At 38.2% G+C, this 19,242-nt stretch overlaps 1 protein-coding gene across 1 annotated transcript in view; it reads right to left on the bottom strand.

Moving 5' to 3' along the window:
* The window catches only part of ATP8A2 (ATPase phospholipid transporting 8A2), a 334,998-nt gene that overhangs the window by 63,010 nt on the left and 252,746 nt on the right, over positions 1–19,242 (bottom strand). Inside the window, exons 31-32 of the mRNA XM_072400709.1 lie at positions 18,759–18,815; positions 18,085–18,192 (exon numbers count right to left, since the gene is read on the bottom strand). Of these exons, the coding sequence (XP_072256810.1) occupies positions 18,085–18,192; positions 18,759–18,815 (165 nt within the window). The remainder of the gene's footprint in view (positions 1–18,084; positions 18,193–18,758; positions 18,816–19,242) is intronic.

The raw sequence follows: 19,242 nt of genomic DNA, 5'->3' as shown, positions 1-19,242 counted from the left end.
AAATGAAAGAAATAGTAATTGTAACATGCCAGATGTGCAGTTCCATTACTCTGCTACCAGTTAAACCTTCGCTGCCTGGACTTGATTAATTTCATCTGTTCATTGTTTAATTGCCTAGATCATCTATTTGCAAGGAAATAAGTACACATGGAACTTAGAAGTGGGTACAAAGCAGCTGGAATTATTGTCGGCAACAGTTTAGCTTCAAGAGCTCCAATAATACTAGAAAATAGATCATTAGTAGCATACAGATTTACTTCTAAAGTGATTGTTTACATGCTACAAAGGAAGACATTTTGTACCTTTGCCTCAGGGTGTTGATTTTCTATTACACGAAAGTGGAAATAAGGTAATAGGATGGACATGGGTGCTGGTGTGCATGAAAAGACTGGTGGTGTGGTCCAATCTTTGCCAGATTTGTCTATAACCTTATTGTTTGTTCTAGATTACTGTCAGGTGGGGTAGTTAAATGTCTCACATGTAAAGGCTAATTATCCTTAAATTAAAGCCAAAGAGCCTGCCTAAATATTTGTCTTGGTATGGACACTTTCAAGCTGAATTCTAAGAGGCCTGGAAACCCAACTCTAGGCTTAGAATCCTCTTCTTTCTATTTTCAGTAACTCCTGAAGTACCACATACAAGTCCAATTTTGCTAAGAATAGGGACATTTTAAAATCTTGTAAACCAGACCTTACATTACTGCAAGTCTATTAGACAAATATTACAAGTGTGTGTAGATCATGGCCCTTGAGGACTGCAGTTGAGGGCCCATTATTTAAAGTGAAAGCTCAGATGTGATTTTCTGCTTATTCACAAATTTATTCTACTAGGAAAATGTTTATGGCAAGCCCCTCTCTGTGAGTCTGTAGGCAAATCTCAGTGCTTTTGGTGAAAAGAAATATCCAAAAGTCGGTAGTAACCAGAAAAGCTTCTTTGTAATAACATTATGTATAGAGAGGGAAAACTGAATAGGGTATTGGTGTGCTGAGAAAACAATGGTTATGAAGATTAGAAATTTAAGATGTTGAGGATTATTCTTTCAGGAGATGGGTGATTTAAGGCAACAGGTGGGACAAGAACAAACACAGCTAATGCTAGTGAACCGCTATAATGCCAATGTGCACAGAAACGTAATTCTACAGCTCAGCCTAATGCCCTGAACTTGGCTGATCCTACCATTGTGCTCCAATAACATTTTACTTCTCCTGTGACATCTCAAACATCTACCAAAACTTGATCTTTGATGCACAACAAGAGAACCTGACTCCTGAAGAAGCCTATAATGTTGGAACATCAAAGGTAAGCTCATCAATTAGCAGCTCAGGATGGGAGTTTACCATTTCCCAGCACACTTCTACACTGAACAGAGTTGTCTGTTTTCTCAAAATGGATCAGCAGATGTTTGAACCTCCTAACTCCATGTTCTCACTGGCCCCAGACAACTCCATTGAGAATGTTCCAGGGTAGTGTTATTCATCAGCAATGGGAAAACTAGATAAAATAAATACAGTACTCATATAAAGCTAATAAATCTACCATTTGATTGAAAAGCTATCTTAGTGCTTTAGGACAGATCTAGTAAAAACTAAAGGTGTCAAAAATACAGTAGACAATTGTAAAAATCTTAGAAGAAACAATAATAGAGGTGTTGCAGGGTTTATGAAGACCTATTTGGGAGAGATATTTTTAATGACCTGGTACTAAAATGTAATCTTTTTCCTGCAAACAAATGAATGTCCTTTGATAACCATGAAATAAGACATGTTAGGCTATGTACACACGTGCAATAATTATTGTTGGAAACAAACGATTAACGACGATCGGCCGATAATTGTTAACTTTTCCGACGATAATAATTGGAAGTGTGTACGTAGCTTTAGTGTCATTCCTTTACTGTTTAGCATTTTCAACTACAAATACAACTTACCATGCTCCCAGCATACAGCTGTCAAAAAGCAGTTTTTTTCTAATTTAAAGTTCACCATAAAGCACAGCTTACTTTTAACTATATACTTTTAACAATATTTCTATTTTTTGCCCAGCCTTGCAACCATCTTCGGTATCCTTGGTATCTGCTAGCACAGTGGATGTCATGTTACCAACTCTCTCTCCAGCTGTGTGGTCAGCTACATAATATTTTGACAAGGAGTAAATTGGTGCCCAGATTGGTCAGGCAGCAATATATAGAAGATAGTTATGTTTCTGTTTGTCCTGCATTCCTATACAGGCCTGAGAAATGGCAGAGAGAACAGCTGCTGTCGTTTATTTACATACATTCCTGCTGGAAATTGAACTAATGAAGGTAATTTCAAAGCAGGCTGCCTCCTTTGCCTCTCTCTTTGTATCAGTTGACATCTCTTTCCTTGACTGTGTTCTAAATTATGACACATTGTAATTACCCCCACAGAGCAGAAACATTTCACTCTGACATAACAGCCATGTGTTATGCTTGCACGCTCAGAGCCTAATAATGTTAATAAAGTAAAACAGTGATATTAGATTACAGCTTTCCCATAGAAGGTGATATATCTAGCCCTGAAGTCAAGGCTTGCGACAAATATTTTATACTGCTTTCATTAGCTGCTGGCTATTAAAAGCAGATTTTCATCTAATAACAATTACACAGTTGTTAAGAATATGAATTATTATTTTCCCCTACAGGACCTATATAGATGTAAAGATGGGCAGATCTCCAATGTGATTTCATAATGTTCTCATCCTCATAATCTTTAAGCAGTCCCTGAAGCTCATTGAATCATTAGGATACTTATTAAATGCATGCACAGAGAAAGGGTCATCTCCTTTTCTTTGGTAAAAAGGAACATTTGCATGGATAACAGCTGTGAATTTTCATCTCTGAAAACAGACATATCCTCCAGGTTTCATAAAGTTTATGTATATGTGATATAGTGCCAAGTTAATCCTATATCATAAATATAGTCTAATGCCAATTTTTGGTGAGTCCAATTAACCTACTGGGATGATTTGGGGATGTAGGAGGAAACTAGAATACAATACAAATTTTATGCACATAGTGCCCTGGCTGAGTTTCAAACCTGGGACTTTAGTGATACAAGGCATGAATGGTAATATCACCCTCCTGCTTGGTAATGGGCATGGATGTTTTCACCCATTTTTTTTCCTATCTGGGGGATGCAAAATGTGGAGAATTCTCCTCAAAGTACAGAGAATACAAACTTTGACAGTTGTTATTAGAATAACTTTTCAAAAATATGCCCAGCATACACATTCCAGTGACAACTGTAAATTTTTGCATTTCCATTCAATTTTTGCCTGAGACATGCTGACAACAAATGAAGGAGAAAGTTGTCCAGTGGGAACACCAACAACAATAAAAAACTGTCAAAGGTTGTAACTTTTCCACACCCCACCTTTAACTAGAAACTAGCATCCTTCTAGTCTAGATGAGGCTACTGTAAAAAGAATTCATCTCTGATAATGCCAATTACAGCATCGATCCACAGTTATAGTATATGATCTCCTGATTGGATGATTGTATAGTGTTAGGTCCCCCCAAGTACTGCTATTGCTGCTGAAACTCTTCTACTGTGATCCTAAGTCTAGGAGGAGAGAACGCCTTAAGTTACATTGAAGTTACATCATCAATGGCCACCCATTGGCTAAAAAGGAACCTGGTACAGCCAGATGAGTTAGCAGCAAAGATGGCAGCTGCAGGGGATGATGATCCTGGACCTGTCCTTGCTGGAGGGCAAGAAGAAAATAGCTGTGTGCCAAAAAAAACAGCAAACACTTGCCAATTATGGGAAAAATCTTACCCATACAAACAAGTGTTTCAGCTTCCTTAATAATGAGTATACCCACTCATAGCCCTGGTCTAACAGGTTGAATAGCCAGATTTACAAAGCTGCTTCCATTTCTAGCTAATTTGAAAAAAAAAAAAAAAGAAAAAAGAAATCAAGCAACCCTAGGCTTGTACAACAGTGCAGGTGTTACAGATGGCCCTCCAAGACCCATGGGCCAGTAGCAGATGCGATCATGCATGCATTTTGGTGCACTGCGGTGAACCTTACCTTGTCTAGTTCTTCCACAAGCTGTTCAAATGGCTCCTAAATGAATGTAATTACAATAAACCTGCTAGATTTTAGTTTGCAAATCATGCATATTGCATTATAATGAACTGACTTTGTCCTCCTGAAACATAAGTCGCCCTGATTAGCATGTACATATATTAAAACAAATTCCCCAATGGAAACTTCTTAGTAATCAGTTGCAGATATCCCATATGGGCCACCTAATTTATGAGCAGTAACACGGCTTGCACAGTCAGGTTTTGTCTACTTTAGAAACACTGTAAAGTATCGTGTGTCGGTAATGAACTAGTTATAAGAACAGGTGGAAACAAGACAGATGTTAGAAATGTTCAGAAGGCTTCCTGTCCAGTCTTACAGTGCCACCCTCTGCCAATGTAATTATCTATACCATCAATGGAGTCATTAGCTCTCTGCAGTCAGTAAGCAGCAGTTTATGATAAACATCACTTTTACAAGGCTTGTAAGTGCTAAACTACATGGGAGATTTTAATCTCAAGCTACTGGATGATTTACCGCCTTGCAGGCGAACACACATTTCCCATACTGATATCAATCTGCAGCAACTTAAATGGACACCAACATGTGAGTACAATGTTTAGTTGAGATTAAAATCAACTATAAAGTTTAGTACTTTACTGACCTCTATCACTAAGTCTATGTAAGCAGCTGTCAGAGCTTTTGTCACTTTTAACAGCCAAGGTCCTGAATTGTAAAGCACGGCCAGTATGAGAAGCTGTTTCAGCACTGATCAGCAGAAACAGGTGTTTCTACTCACTGTGCTTCATAAAATGTAAACAAAAAATGATATATTGTAGTTAGCTGCTGCTAATGGTAATGGCAATGCATCCACTTTTTTTTACACATGAGTTGCTTTAATTGCAATACTTGCCAAAATATATTTTGTTTTGGATAGAATGAATTACAATTGACAATCGAAAATCCGGCCATCAATAATCCGTTTTCAGTTTTCAGGCATGAATTTCGAAGTGCATTTTTAATACAGGGACTGTAATACACTGTTTGGCCACTTATGTTTTAAAGGAGCTGTTCTGCAGAAACAGCTGTTAGGTCTTGTTTGCTACACTAAATACACGTTAAGACGTCCCGGCTGCCTGCTCCCTGGAACTGTGCCAGATGTCCTGCGAGAGGAAGGCTGGCCTGTGTGTAGAGGTAAGTATACCCTTCGAAAATCTGGCACTCCTTGGGCCTATAGGTTGCTAGATTTTTGAATGTCAACTGTAGTCTTGTTTCAGACATATGGTCCAAAACTAAGTGGTTATCCATCCACCCCTATATGTACTCCTTTATGGACCCAAGAACATTTTTTAGTATTAACAGCAGTGTCATTGCACCACAAAGGATTATGGGCCATATTGAGTTCTTTTAGCAACAACCACAACACAATCGCAACACAACCACCTTCTACCACAGCTCATTGCATTTGTAACATGTTCCCATTCAAGTCAATAAAAGCGTCTGGCTTCCCAAAGACAGCCAGAAGCTATATGTTGTGTCCAGGAACTGCACTGCAAACTACCAGGAATGCATTGCAAAGCAAATTTGTGCAGAAAATGATTACCTGCACCTATTTGGTTTAATGGGAAAGGTTGACAGCATGGTTGGGCATTCAGTAAACTGCTGTGGTTTAATACAGGTTTGAACGAGGCCCTGGGTTAAAAAAGATTGGAAAATCTTTTAAAATCACACCAACATATTAAAGATTGTATGAGATCCTAGTTAAAGTGGAGTCATGATCAGAATGTGGGGGGAGCATTTTTGTACATTCCAGGTTTAAAGGACGTTCAACCTGGCAAGATTTGAATTTTACAAAGTTTGCCCACTTGTTCAAGAGACAACTGTAACCTTTTAATTCCCCATCACTTTCTGTCTCAGTAACAAATGCTATCACCTAAATTTGATAAAACTTAACTAAAAACTGACAACATCATTATAGAATATTGCAAATATTGATTAAGCCAATCAGTGAAAAGTGATATGATCTTTGTATTAGGTGTGATTAAAGGCAATTTTATGGTCCAAGTCGAGAGAAATCCACAAATCAATCGCATTTGATTGATTGTAATTTCAATTCCAACTTGAGCAATAGTGGTGAGAGCATGCTACAACATCCTAAAGCTATGTACACAAGCTTGATAATTGTTAAACAAACGTGTTCATCTCAGATAAAAGTCTAGCATGTGTATAGTGGTTCCCTTGATGTCAATTATTGATATACTGTGGCAGATCTCCAAACAATTGAACAAGAATGACAATGGAGGAGTAGGCAGCGGGGTAACTCCTGCTCATGCTACCCCTCCACTCACTATAGAAGTAAACAGTGCTGTGTGCCTTGTCCATACTTCTTCTGTCACGCAAAAGATAATTTTCAGCAACAGAAATTTCACTTCAGTACACAGTTTAAGGCTGCCCATAAACATATGAGGGCAGCCAGAAGTCTAAATATGACCAGAATACCTCTATAAAGTTGCATATACGAACTTCCAAAGTTAGCTACAACAAGTCAGTAAAGAAAAAGGAGAGGACGTGACTCCACCATAACTACTTATGGGAAGAATAGCAATTTAGTTTTCTAACACATTCAGTAAATATCCCCCACAATAGCAGCCAATAGCGTTGTGATCACCTTCTGATTTAACTGAAAATTGGATGGGTAGGCCAGGTTTTTCATGTGTGTGAGTAGCTTAAGAGTAAAGTTTAAAGTTCAGTATATGAAAGTTGGAGAATCTTTAAAAGTCACAGTTCTCCCTATTAAGGTTGAATATTTGACCTATTGAATTGTAATACTTTTTCAGGCCAGGTGTTTGTGTTTTAGAAGTGCGGAATGTCAGCACTCATGTATAATACACAGGGGAAGGGAATAAAAAGGTTTTGGCACACAGACAGAATTGAAATGTCAATGGTTTAAATGGTCTGGTGTACAATAGATGCAAGAGATGCAAGCATAAATAATAAAATAAAGACTAAAAGTTCCATTCATGGCTAAAAAAAGGAAACATAGTTTGGCTTTTGTAAGCCACATGCAACCAATCATATGTTCTCTTTTATTCTAGCCTTTTGTTCTGTAAACATGAAGGGAGGACTCTTTAAATGGAACATACAGCCATCATACAGTATTTTCTAGTCTGCTCAGAAGGGACCTAACACAAAAGAATGTTTGCTTTGCTATATAAGGAATGGGTGAACATGGCTCTGTAAGGCATACACAGAAATAAAAAGAGGAAAACAGTTTCAAAATGTATAACATAAATATTTTTGGTTTAGGGTACTTTTTTAGGTAAAATTTGAAACTACACACACCATCCCCACTTAAATACTTTGTAAACTTCAACCACTTTGGTGTGTTGCCATTGCACTAAGGTGGTTGCGCTATTTCTTAGGAGCAGCACCAGGATTTGTGTTTTGTTCTTATCAAGATTCTTTGAGTTTCTGTGGTTTCCATTGTTATGGCCAAACTGGCACTTGACTTAAGCTGCGTACACACCTGCAATTTTTCTCGTTGGAAAGGATCTTTCACGATCCTTTCCAACGAGAAAAGACTGCAAGATGCATGAACGATGCTGTACATACAGCACCGTTCATGCTCTATGGAGAGGGGAGGGGGAGAGCGACGGAGCGGCACCCTGCTGCGCGCTCTCCCCTTCCCTTTCATTACGATCGGTCGTCGTCCATCGTCCATGGATCCGCCAGGACGGTCGTCGGACGATGGACGACGACCGACTGTACACACGGCAGATTTTCGCCCGATAATTGGCCGATACCGATTATCGGGCGAGAAAAATTTGCCGTGTGTACGCAGCTTTAGGCTACGTACACACGTGCAATTGTTGTTAGAAAACTAAAGCTGCGTACACACTTCCAATTTTTATCGTTCAAAATGAACGACGAACGAACGACCGATTGGGCAAAAATCATTCGTAAAAAAAGTAACCAACGACGCCGACGAACGAGGAAAGTCGTTGGAAATGAACGACCGGACCGGCGGATCGGATTGGACGACGATCGTTGACCATCGTTCGTGTGTACGATCGTTCATTGATCGTCCATGGTCTGAGCATGCGTGATGAACGAACGTTCCTGCGGTGCACGTAACTTCCTGTATCGTTCAAACGATCGCATCTATTGTGTGTACAATATCTACGAACGATCGTGTCGTTATCTGTATGTACAGGATCGGTGCTATACGATCGTTCGCAGATATCGTGCAGGATCGTTCGTCGTTCGTTTACCAACGATAATAATTGGAAGTGTGTACGTAGCTTAACAACTAATGGCAGATCAAAGATTATTCACAATTATTTTGAACGATCGTATAGTGCATGGTTCTGTACATGCTGTAACGATAGGATCATTGAAAGATGATCCACCAATAATGTACACACACTAGATACCATCGTTTAAATGATGGAGGAATTTATACACAGGTATTGTGCTTTTGTGCATTGCAACGAACGCTCATTTGTTGTGCATGCGCAGAACCATCCACAATCACTACACGACCAAACAGACAATAGATAGCGGACACGCGTCACCCAAACACATCCTCCAGGACGGTCGTGCATTTCCAGTGAAATTCCTCATTCATCACATCGATGGCCTGTCATTGTGCACTTTTTTTGATAACGATTATCGAACAATCGCTCGTTAATTGTTTGTTTTCAATGAAAATTATTGCACGTGTGTATGTAGCCTTATTGTATTGTGTGTAATACCACTGTAAGCTTCTCGGTGGCATTGAAAATAATAAATCCATAGCATTTGCACACTGTGGCACAATTTTGTATCCAATAGATTGCATTCAATATGTGTTTGGGCTGAAGCAAAATAGTAGTTGAGATCAAGGGCCAGTGAAGCAACAGGCCACCAGTTAAGAATTTTACTGTATTCATTTATTAGTATTCCTTACTAAAGCTCTACATGGTGTGAATGTCCCCAACGATACTCACAATGGGTGCAATTCTCGGGATGTTGCGTGGTTTTAAAACGTCAGCTCAAACCAGATACAATTGTATGGACACCTGGCATTTATAGGCAATCTTTTCTTAAAGGCAAGCCTTTTCTAGAGCCTGAACAAATGAGCAAAAATAAATTTTATTATATTTAGTTTTTTTGTATTTGGTAATTATCGCCTGGTATGGTACAATCTAAGTCCGTGTTTCTCAACCTTTTTAACATGGGGGAATTTTCAGGTGTTCTGAGAGCCCCTCCTATAATTACTATATCCACAGATCACAGTACAAGGGCATGGTGGTCAGTAGAAAGAATGTCACCCTTACAGATAGCCGAAAAAATCATTGGTGTCGGACAGGTTGACCTGACAGTCACAAATTGCTCATTGCTTAAAGAACCGCTAGAAATCTCTGGAGGAACTCTGGTTGGGAAACAGTGATCTAAGTCAAGAAGTCAAGGTTGTCTAATGCAGTGGTCACCAACAGATGGTCGGCGAGAAAATTTTGATGGTCCGCCGCTCTGGCCGAACGGGGTCAGGAGAAGGACCCCGCTGGAGGGGCGCACCGGCCAAAGCCACAGACCATGTCTCCCGTACGTATTGCAGGCTCAGGGAAGTGGCTGGGTTGTGTCTCTGGATCTGAGCCTGCGATGGGAGAGTAGGCAGGTTCTGGCATTATTATGTCACTAAATGGAAAGTTTCTTCCCCTTTGAGGGACACACAGCTCTCTGCGCATGCACGGTCCGTAGTCAGTAAATTTAGTGGTCTGTTGGCCCGAAAAGGTTGGCTACCACTGGTCTAGTGTAGTACCTGATGAGTGCTCAATTTGGATGAATAATGGATTATTAAAGCCACTGACCATTTTTGGTGGAACATTCAGAAGCCCAAATGGCAAACAGTGTGACATCCCCTTATAAATGTTTATGTCATCTAACCTAATTTATATCCTTGTAAATAAAATAATCAATAAACATCTATGTGTAACCTTAACATTCATTTACCCTGGCTCACACCTTCCTAATCTTTCTCACTGAAAAATATAAACATCTCCTTCATTGCTTTTTTGACCTTTCTCACATTTGCAGGTTTTGTTTACATGTTAGGTGCAAAATATGATCTGTGGCTTTGTAACACTTGTATTTTGCCTCCAGGTAAGCAGAGGGGGTCATGATGATACATTGTGAAAGGGAAAGCAATACCCAACACAAGCTCTACTCTGCCCCAGGACAAGAAGAGGATCTTTTCAATTGACAGACAATGAAACGTTTGAACAGTTTGATTTGATGGATGAGAATGAAAATACAGTTGTCTCCATTTACATTCCTCTTTTTACAGAAGCTGTCGTGATGTGTACATATTTCTATAAAAGGTGGACGTGGTATATTTTTGTTGGATCGTGGGAACTCAGCTGCCTTTACTATGCAGCTATTCATGAACTGACACACTGTAACCTAAGAGAAGGTGTGCAGGAGAGGCAAGGTGTCAAACTGAAGGTCAATTGATGTATTTGCAGATTATTTTCATTTTTCTGACCCCTTTGTTTATTTTGCAATTGAAAAATACCATAATAAATTAGGGCTTTGACTTTTGACCTGACCACACCACTATCTTATATTTTCTTTATGAACATGTTTATGAAAAAACACGCATTCAAGTATTCTATCAGTCGACTTGTAGAGAAGACTCCCGAAACACTGGGGTTATCTTCTGAGAACAAAGATCTATTAAACAGATAATCCAACTAAAGTTGGCCATACCATAGCCAATGTTTTTTTAATAGATTATATGTTAGAAAATCTATTACTCCTTGGGAACTCTTATTCAATACTTGAGGGAGTGGTGATCAATAGGCACATAGCTTTGTATTGTATAGAGAGATACAAAGCCAATATTAGCAGTGCTCTCTTCAATATTCAGTCAGGTTTCTGATAAAATCTGATTGATTTTAGGCGGTGAACAATGGAAATCCAGATATCAGAGAGATATTGATTGTTTACCTGATCCTGCAAACAGTGTAGGTCTAGAATACATCAAGAGGCAATTATCCAATAATTCATTAGGAATGGGGTTGTGCTCAGCTTTGTGGAGAGCACAGTGTACCCCCAGACTGTTTTTAGAACCATATTTAGCTATCCTACTGTCCTAGTGCCATCTTATGTATCATGGAGCTTTTGTAGTATAAAAATACTGATGGATTGTGCTTATAGTAGAAATATGCTGTATGTATGCTTCATTTTTTTGACACAGAAAGATGTGCTAAAGAAGGTAAGAGAGCTAAAGTAATAAAAGTTGGTTTGCCACTATCCAAAATGAAAAATCATAATTATTAGCATTGTGCTTTACTACAGCGCCATAATGTCCATAGTCATGTTATACCAGTCTGGATGAGAAGAGGGTTCTTTATGATCCCCCCAAAACAAAGTAGGTGGGGCTGACAACATGTGCTTAGGAATTTAGAGCTGTGTTGTCATGTAAAAAGAAAGGTAGGAGCACACTATATTTCTGGCAGATTACTATTTTTTTCTGTACTTACACTATGTTTATATGTTTTAAGGGATATACCAATAGACAATGTGCATGTATTCCAGTATGTTTTAAAATTTTGTCTTGACATATGCTTTAACTGAAACTCTCAAAATACAATTCCATTAGCATGGGCTAGAACTTGAGTCACTGTTGTGTAAGCTATAAAGAACATAACATACATTAATGGCATGCGATTGCTCGGATTATTGTCGTGGTTCCAGACACATAGCCGACAAATGGCTAATATGGAACCTAATACAAGCAATGTCTAAAATGAAACCCACTAAGTACAATGATAGCTTTGCAGATAATTATAACATGTGTAAGCTGTATGTGGAGGGCTGCACGGTATACTGTTTATCCTTGAAAGAATATGTAGATCCATTTCCATAACACCAGAGTGAGTAAAAATAACCATGACATCCAATATTTTAAAGGACTCTAGACAAAAATAAAAATGAATACATGCTGGATATTATTTGAGCAGCTCTATATATACACTCCATTGAACATTCAACTGAAAGGAGGTTTATAGAGATTTAAATAATTAGGACGTAGCAGGTAACAGTCAAAGTTCTTTTTCCAGTTACGTCGCATCAAACACAGAATAAAAATATTCTGCAGAAAAGCAGTGCAGCTGGCCAAGCATCTTGGAGCTGAGCAGCACCACTGTACCTGCCACCAGTCTGAACATATCCCTACTTTGACAAAAGTTAAAGCCCCGATAAAGTGAACTTGGGACCAAAGGGATCAATCCAAAGACTAACTCAGGTACTTGAAGGTAGAACATGGTACTTGTAATCCTCTAAACATTTTATATAATTACCTAGAATAGTTTACAAAAAAATGTTGAGAATCATAGAACTAGAGTATAGCGTTGGGCCCTAACATAACAATAGCTGATGTAAACATGAAGTGAACAGGGGAACTTGCAGCATATCAGCCCAGGAATTTGCCTGTGACTGCCAATCAGACAATGACTGAACTCGGCTGTCATACATTTTCTATTAGAACAGTACTGCACTGTTACCTTATCTTCTTAAAACACATGTAATTTGCACATTTTTTTTCATATAAATGAAAAGAAAAGAAAAAAAAACTCAATTCCTTCCAAATTAACCAGCTCCTGAGTGCTCTGTGGAGTCTCCTGATTCTCCCACAACAAAGAGGACGATTCAGCTCAACCACGGCCCTAAAAACAGGCCTGTTCCCCATAGCTGCAATGTTATTTTCTCAGCCTACAGACATACAGTGTAGTATCGTTGTTTGTATCTGTCATAATAAACACTGGCCTCTGATACAGAATAGCACTGTTCACAGTGCAAGGCATACTGGTCCGGAATTTGTTACCCACGCAGTTTGTTTTTTTTCCACCGGTCGTAGAACCTGGAAATGAACAGTTCCTGGAATAATTAGGGAACACCACCAAGTGCCAATTGCATCTAAAATAGCCTAAGCAACATTATGACCTTTATAAAGTCTGCATATCCACAAGTTCTGAAAAAATACTTGTTATAGGGTTGCTATGCCTGTCTCAGTTACCTGTGTGGCCACTTATCCTACTTAGAACATCACATTTGAGTGTCTGTGCAGTTCTTTATTAAGCAGAAAAAATTATTTTGTATGGTAAAGGAGGTCACTCCTTGAGATACCCTACAGCTGCTCACAGTAATAAAATGTAGTAACTTAATATGCCAAAAATAAAAAGGAGCCTGGTGCCAAGATCCCAACATAATACATTTTGCACAGGACTTTTAATGCTGAGATCTAACTTATTTTTGCATGTAAACACCTATGTCCCCATTTTTTAACCTATCTTCTATATTTAATGTCACCCTAACATTTATCCCTACGCCTCTACTAGACTATACATTAATGGACAGCAACCATCTTTGGAGGCACCTTGAGTTTTACTCACAACCCAATGAAAAAATCCATCCTTGCCTATCAATTAATCTTTTAATAGGCTTAAAGAAATGCTTTTGTCTTGCTTTTGTTTCTCTGAAAAGTGCACACCAACCACCCTATAATAACTATAAAAGCAATGCCTTACCACTCTTTCCTCCTCCACAGCCGACACTCAAGTGACTAGTGTCATCTACCGTGGGCAATGGTGAGGTCATTCCTCCAATCATGCCCGGGTCTAGAAATTAGCTCAGAGGAAGTTAAATGCTATTAAATACCCCTAATTACCCCTAGTTAGGTATTATAGAGGTGGAAGAAGTGGTGGGTGAGCACTAGAAAGGTGAACATAAAGAAGTTTGGAGGGCTTTCCCAAAAGCACTGTGCCTTGTATGAAGTATGCCCTGTTCCTCTTTTCGGCTGCTGCTGCTGGGAGTTGCTTTATATTACAGCATTGGCCAAAACCACTGTTGTGTAATAGGAAACTTCTGAACAAAGCCCAAAGTTTTTTTTTTCCATTTTGGATACAGTAGGAAGTGGTATGAGCTATCAATTATTATTTTTACATCCTGAAGAATTTTTCCCAAAAATCTGACCAGTAGTCCCAACAAGTACAGAAAAAATATGTCTCAAAAGTGAGAAAAATACTCTACTGTCAACAGAAGACTTCCTGTGTATTTCAGTTTTAATGACACCATACTCTCATATTTCCTTAGCCCTAGTGACAATGGTCATCAGGACACGTAAAAAAGGAGCTAATTTATTAAAGACCTAAAGAAAGACTATCAAGTGGGAACCCGGGTGATTGAACAAACGTGGTCACTGAGACAGTACGTGCTGAAGAATCTGAACGTTTACAGTTGCCTCTCCAAGAAGAAGTGAGGCTAAATCTTCCAATGTGTTTACCTGTCAGTGAAAGGAAATCTCTCTTATGGGTATGCAGAATATAACAAAACATTTTGTCTGTTTCAGTAAAACAGGGAAGAGTAAGAACCTAATATTTTGACCTGTATTCCGTGACACCTCAACTGAGTCATGGGCAAAATGTAAAATAAAATACATGTTTTTAATTATACGTAAAGACCTGTTATGTTGGTGCTGTGTAAATAAAAAATGTATTTGTTTAATATTAACTTTTGAAAGAACACTTTCCAAATATTACATCGAACAGAAAAGTACATGAACACTTAACAAGACCAACAAAAACATTCATACCGCTTTAACAGACAGTTCTGCAAAGTACAGACATTAAGCTTTTTATAGCTAGGCCAGATGTTCTGGATGGCTGAGGTTAACTTGTCTATCAATATCCCAAAATAACAAATGGTACAGCCACAGATTTAAAAAAATGGCACAAACATTTAAATCCCTTGGGGTTCTGTGGACAGTGGTTACATATAACTGCTGAAAGGCAATCTGACTCGGGAGCAACAGACAAAGAACTTCACTATGAAACCTACTGCTGTGCAAAAAGCATCCACCTGTAATTAAATTACATCAAAAAAGGAAGTTAAATGTTCTGCAGGAACAATGTATCAGCTAAATATGTAATAGCAAAATTAATAGATAGTTTGTGCTACTCAGATACTGTCCCGATTGATGTTAAGTTGATTGAGTATAATCCAGTGTCCCCGGATTTAAAAAGCCTAATGTAGCTCATTGGATTTTAGAGTGAATTAAGTGTACATAGGTGAGTCACAGAGATTTCCAATATAGCTATAATGATGTAAAAGTGATCATGTTATTGCGACCTAATATGATGACATTAATGTTCTTCAAAATTATTTTAGTAGGACAACAGCCTTGGAGGGTACTGTAGTGTGCAATAGCATCAGGCTATTTCTTTAAAGAAACAATGTGAGAATCAGTTGGCACTATCCGAACTAGAATCAAATATGTTTTCTATCTCACTTTATGGTCTGCAGGGAGGTGGCAAAGTACATATATCTGCTCTTTCTACAATGCAAATACTAACAGGAACGAACTACAGATCATGGGTCTTATGGACATCATAACTAAGCACCAGAAGCCAGGGTGGGTTTTCAGAGTTACTTTTCAAAGCCTTTTCAGATATCTGCCCTGGGTAACTATGAATACTTGTGTCCCCATCACTAAATGTTGGCCCTCACCAACAAGAAAAGTTGAATGATTGGAGTTCCAAATGATAACTACTTAGTTTGTTGCCAGCCCGCAACCCTTGAATTAAAACCGTAATACCTGAGACCTAATCTGCGCTGCAAAATATGTTGGTGCTAAATAAATACTGTTCAATTAGAAAATGGCCAGAGTAATTAAAGTACAACAAAGAAAGCCAAGAGGAAAGACAGATAACAATTTAGGTTCCAAACTAAAATAAAAAAGAAATGTCTAAACAGAATAGGATTATAGAGAACTAGCAATGTCCTAAGTGAAGCAGCAGAGCAATATAGAAGCCGGAAAACTTCTCAAAGTAAAGACAAGGAGTAACAGATATGTATGTTTTGGCAAATTGTCAGTGTGCCACACTTAAATTAGCAATAGAAAATATCTGCAGCAAGCTCATTTACTAAATGTCATTCACCGGATATGAATAGTGCACTCACTCATAATACAGAAGGAGCAGAAGGAGATGCAGCAACAATACACCACTGACCAGCAAGAGGTAAATAACCACCTACAACTTGTGACATTAACACAACAAATAGGGACAATCGGCTAAGCAATAAATTATTGAACACCATAAATTAAATTTTTCTATAGAAATACCAATTTGAACTTTGAAATACAACGGCATGTAGCCCCAGGCATTATTCTCAAATATTGGTAGCTATGCATGAAGAGGACACCATAGATATGATCTTAGACATCTTTTATAGAGTTTGTAGTGGATACCTTAAGCACAATTCCAGATTAGATCTCATTGCCGAGGAGCCGAGCTAACATTTAATGCATTTTAATGCTGTGAGTTTCTTTTGGCCTTGTCATATAGCTCTCTTTCTGCTGCCAAATGTATAGAGTTTCCCTGGGAATTGGAGTAAAAATATACTACTAATGACCAGCGATAAAGTCAGCTGAACTCGTCTCGGAAGCTGTCTGGAATCCCGCTCTACAATATGGCGATAGCAGCTGCTTTGAAGCCAAGAAACCACAACTATGCTGCAAGGGAACAACAATTCCACCCTTCAAAATATGCTTAGGTCCATATTTCCTTCAACTGATTGTTTACCGATGGAGCTTAACCTTATATGCCCTTTGCAAAGAAAACATGTAATTTATGTTTTTTTCCAGGCTTGCAATGGTTGATTTATGATATATAAAATACTTGAGAATCATAGAGGAGCAGAAATATATATATACTGTATTTGTGTGTGCGTGTATATATATATATGTGTGTGTGTCATGTATAAACACACTCACTTCCACATACATCCAAGCACTACCATAATCCATTATTCAACATACAAGTCAGATAAAGCTAAAAATGCTGTGTTGAAAAGTGGAACTCAACTCAACGTACACAAGAAAGCAAAGCAAACTGCAATAAACAAAGGGGTATGAAAAGGCACATGCTTCCATTGGCAAAATGGTTAGAAATCTGTCTAGTAAAAGCATGAGCAAACTGCAACAGGTCCTCTTTTAGCTATTAGCAAGATATATGAACCAATATTTGCAGTTAATCAAGAGATATTACACATAACAAATAAGTTACTTATGTGTATTCCTATCCCCTGAAGACAAGAACAAAAAAAGACACTACTGTTCTCAAGGTTGACATTTGCAATGCCTTTAGTCAAATAGAAAATAATCCCATTAACTTTGTGTTCTCATATAGTGTCAGGTTTCATGTAGGAACACCTGTCAGGGAAAAAAAACACTTTGATCCTTTCACTACACACAAGAAAATCTCTACAGGACACCTTGTCTGAACTAAAGGGAACTGGTGGATGTGCCTGGCGTAAAAGAAAATCGAAATGCTGGAGGCTGTGCTGTGTGCCAGTAGTGCCATTTCTAAAACACTGTCATGACTTGTCATGTAGATAATGTCAATTAGGGCTAGCAGGCATTTTACTGCTTAAAGCTCCTAAAAGTTCTATAAAGTTTCAACCATATTTTGTTCTAATAGTTGAAAGATCAATGAAGAAAGCAATGTGCTGAGCCCACACCTTACAGTCAGTCTGATTTTGTAATCACTTTACCAACAATTTGATGCCATATTGGCATTCCCCAATGGATATTAGTTCTTTGCACAGGCCTGTGCATTAGACACTTGCATGAATGGGTAAAGAACAGGTTCACCTAAATGCTAAACCTACTTATAAGTTGCATTAATAAACATTTACCTGCAGTAGGTTGATGAATACATTACCTTTGAAAGGTGCAACACCTTGCAAACACGCCTCAATGTATGTTGAACTGTTGGCATTAAGGTCATTTTATGCCTTTGTGCACATTAATGTGTTTATGTTTCCCTTTAACATCCGTTTTTTTTTTTAACGTTTTTGTTATCTCATACAATTTACATATTTCACTCTTATTACTCTAGCAATAGAACATTGCATTTGATTTAAAACAACAATGTGCACCACCTTGCCAGTACAATTGCAGTTCAGACAATAAGAAATCAGAGTTAGAACAGACCTGTCCAAGCATATCCGGAGCAATGGGAATAATGGGCCAAATGGCAGAATATGCAGCAAAAAACACCAACCACATCAGCATGCTTCCCCAGACCGCCAGGTGACTGAACTACGAAATAAAAACATAGAAATCATTAGCTCTGTATCCAGGTTTTGTGTTACATGTAATAAAGCTGCGTATAATAGTTGGTAGTTCCACTAGAATGCTTCCTAGAGAACCAGATGAAATGATAATAAAGAAGAATGGCTAAATAAATGTTGGTTAGAGGCTTGTTTGCCATCCATTTAACCATGGATGGCAAATCCATAATCTAGAGATTAGATGTCATCTGCATGGTCACTAAAACCAACAAAGGATTATTTAGAAAAAAGCATAATTTATTACAGCAACCAAGATAACTTTATTTGGTGAATGGAGACAAATATTTCATTTTTGATTAAAACAAGGAATCTGATCTCTTTCTTTTAAACAATTTTGTGTGCCAGTTTCCTACATAGGTTTGAATTTACTATTAAACTTACACTAATCTATATATCAGACATAAAAATCAAGAAAGTTTGTACAGTAAAAAGAACAGGAGATTTGGGTTCAAACGAAGTTCTCCAAATTAGTGTCACATGTGAGACTTAAATTTTGCACTTTCACATGACATGTCCTCCTGTAAAATGACTTACTTTTGTCCATGCTGTAGTTTCCAGGCCAGCTTTTAAACAGACTGTCACCACAACGTACTGTGGACAGAACACATAAAACAACATGAACTTCCAGCACACTCATTAAGTGACATTTAACAGGTTTGACTTCCTTTGTTTATTGTCTAGCACAACTTTTACAAAAATCTCACTGCACTTTCTCAAGCTGGCTTTACTGGTTTTGCTCATATTACGCTCTTAAAAGACTTTTAAAAAGGAAAAAAGGAACAAAAATGCAAAGGTAAGTAGAAAAGGATGGAATGTAAGCAGGGAGATGGCAAGGTAAATAAGGAAGAATGAAAGAAAAAAAAAAAAGAGGAGAGGCACAAAGGTAAGGTGAGAGAAAATAAATGAAGAGGAAAGAGAAGAGTAGAAGGGTAGAGAAGCAGGGAGAAGGTAAATGGGATTAGGAAGGAATGAGAAGGGAAAGTAAGATGGAAGAATGAAAGAAAGAAGAAAGGGAAAA

This window comes from Pyxicephalus adspersus, chromosome 1 (assembly GCF_032062135.1).
Source record: "Pyxicephalus adspersus chromosome 1, UCB_Pads_2.0, whole genome shotgun sequence".
Taxonomy (NCBI): Eukaryota; Metazoa; Chordata; class Amphibia; order Anura; family Pyxicephalidae; genus Pyxicephalus; species Pyxicephalus adspersus.
Note: the sequence above shows the minus strand (reverse complement) of the source record. Positions and strands in the feature narration are given on the sequence as shown.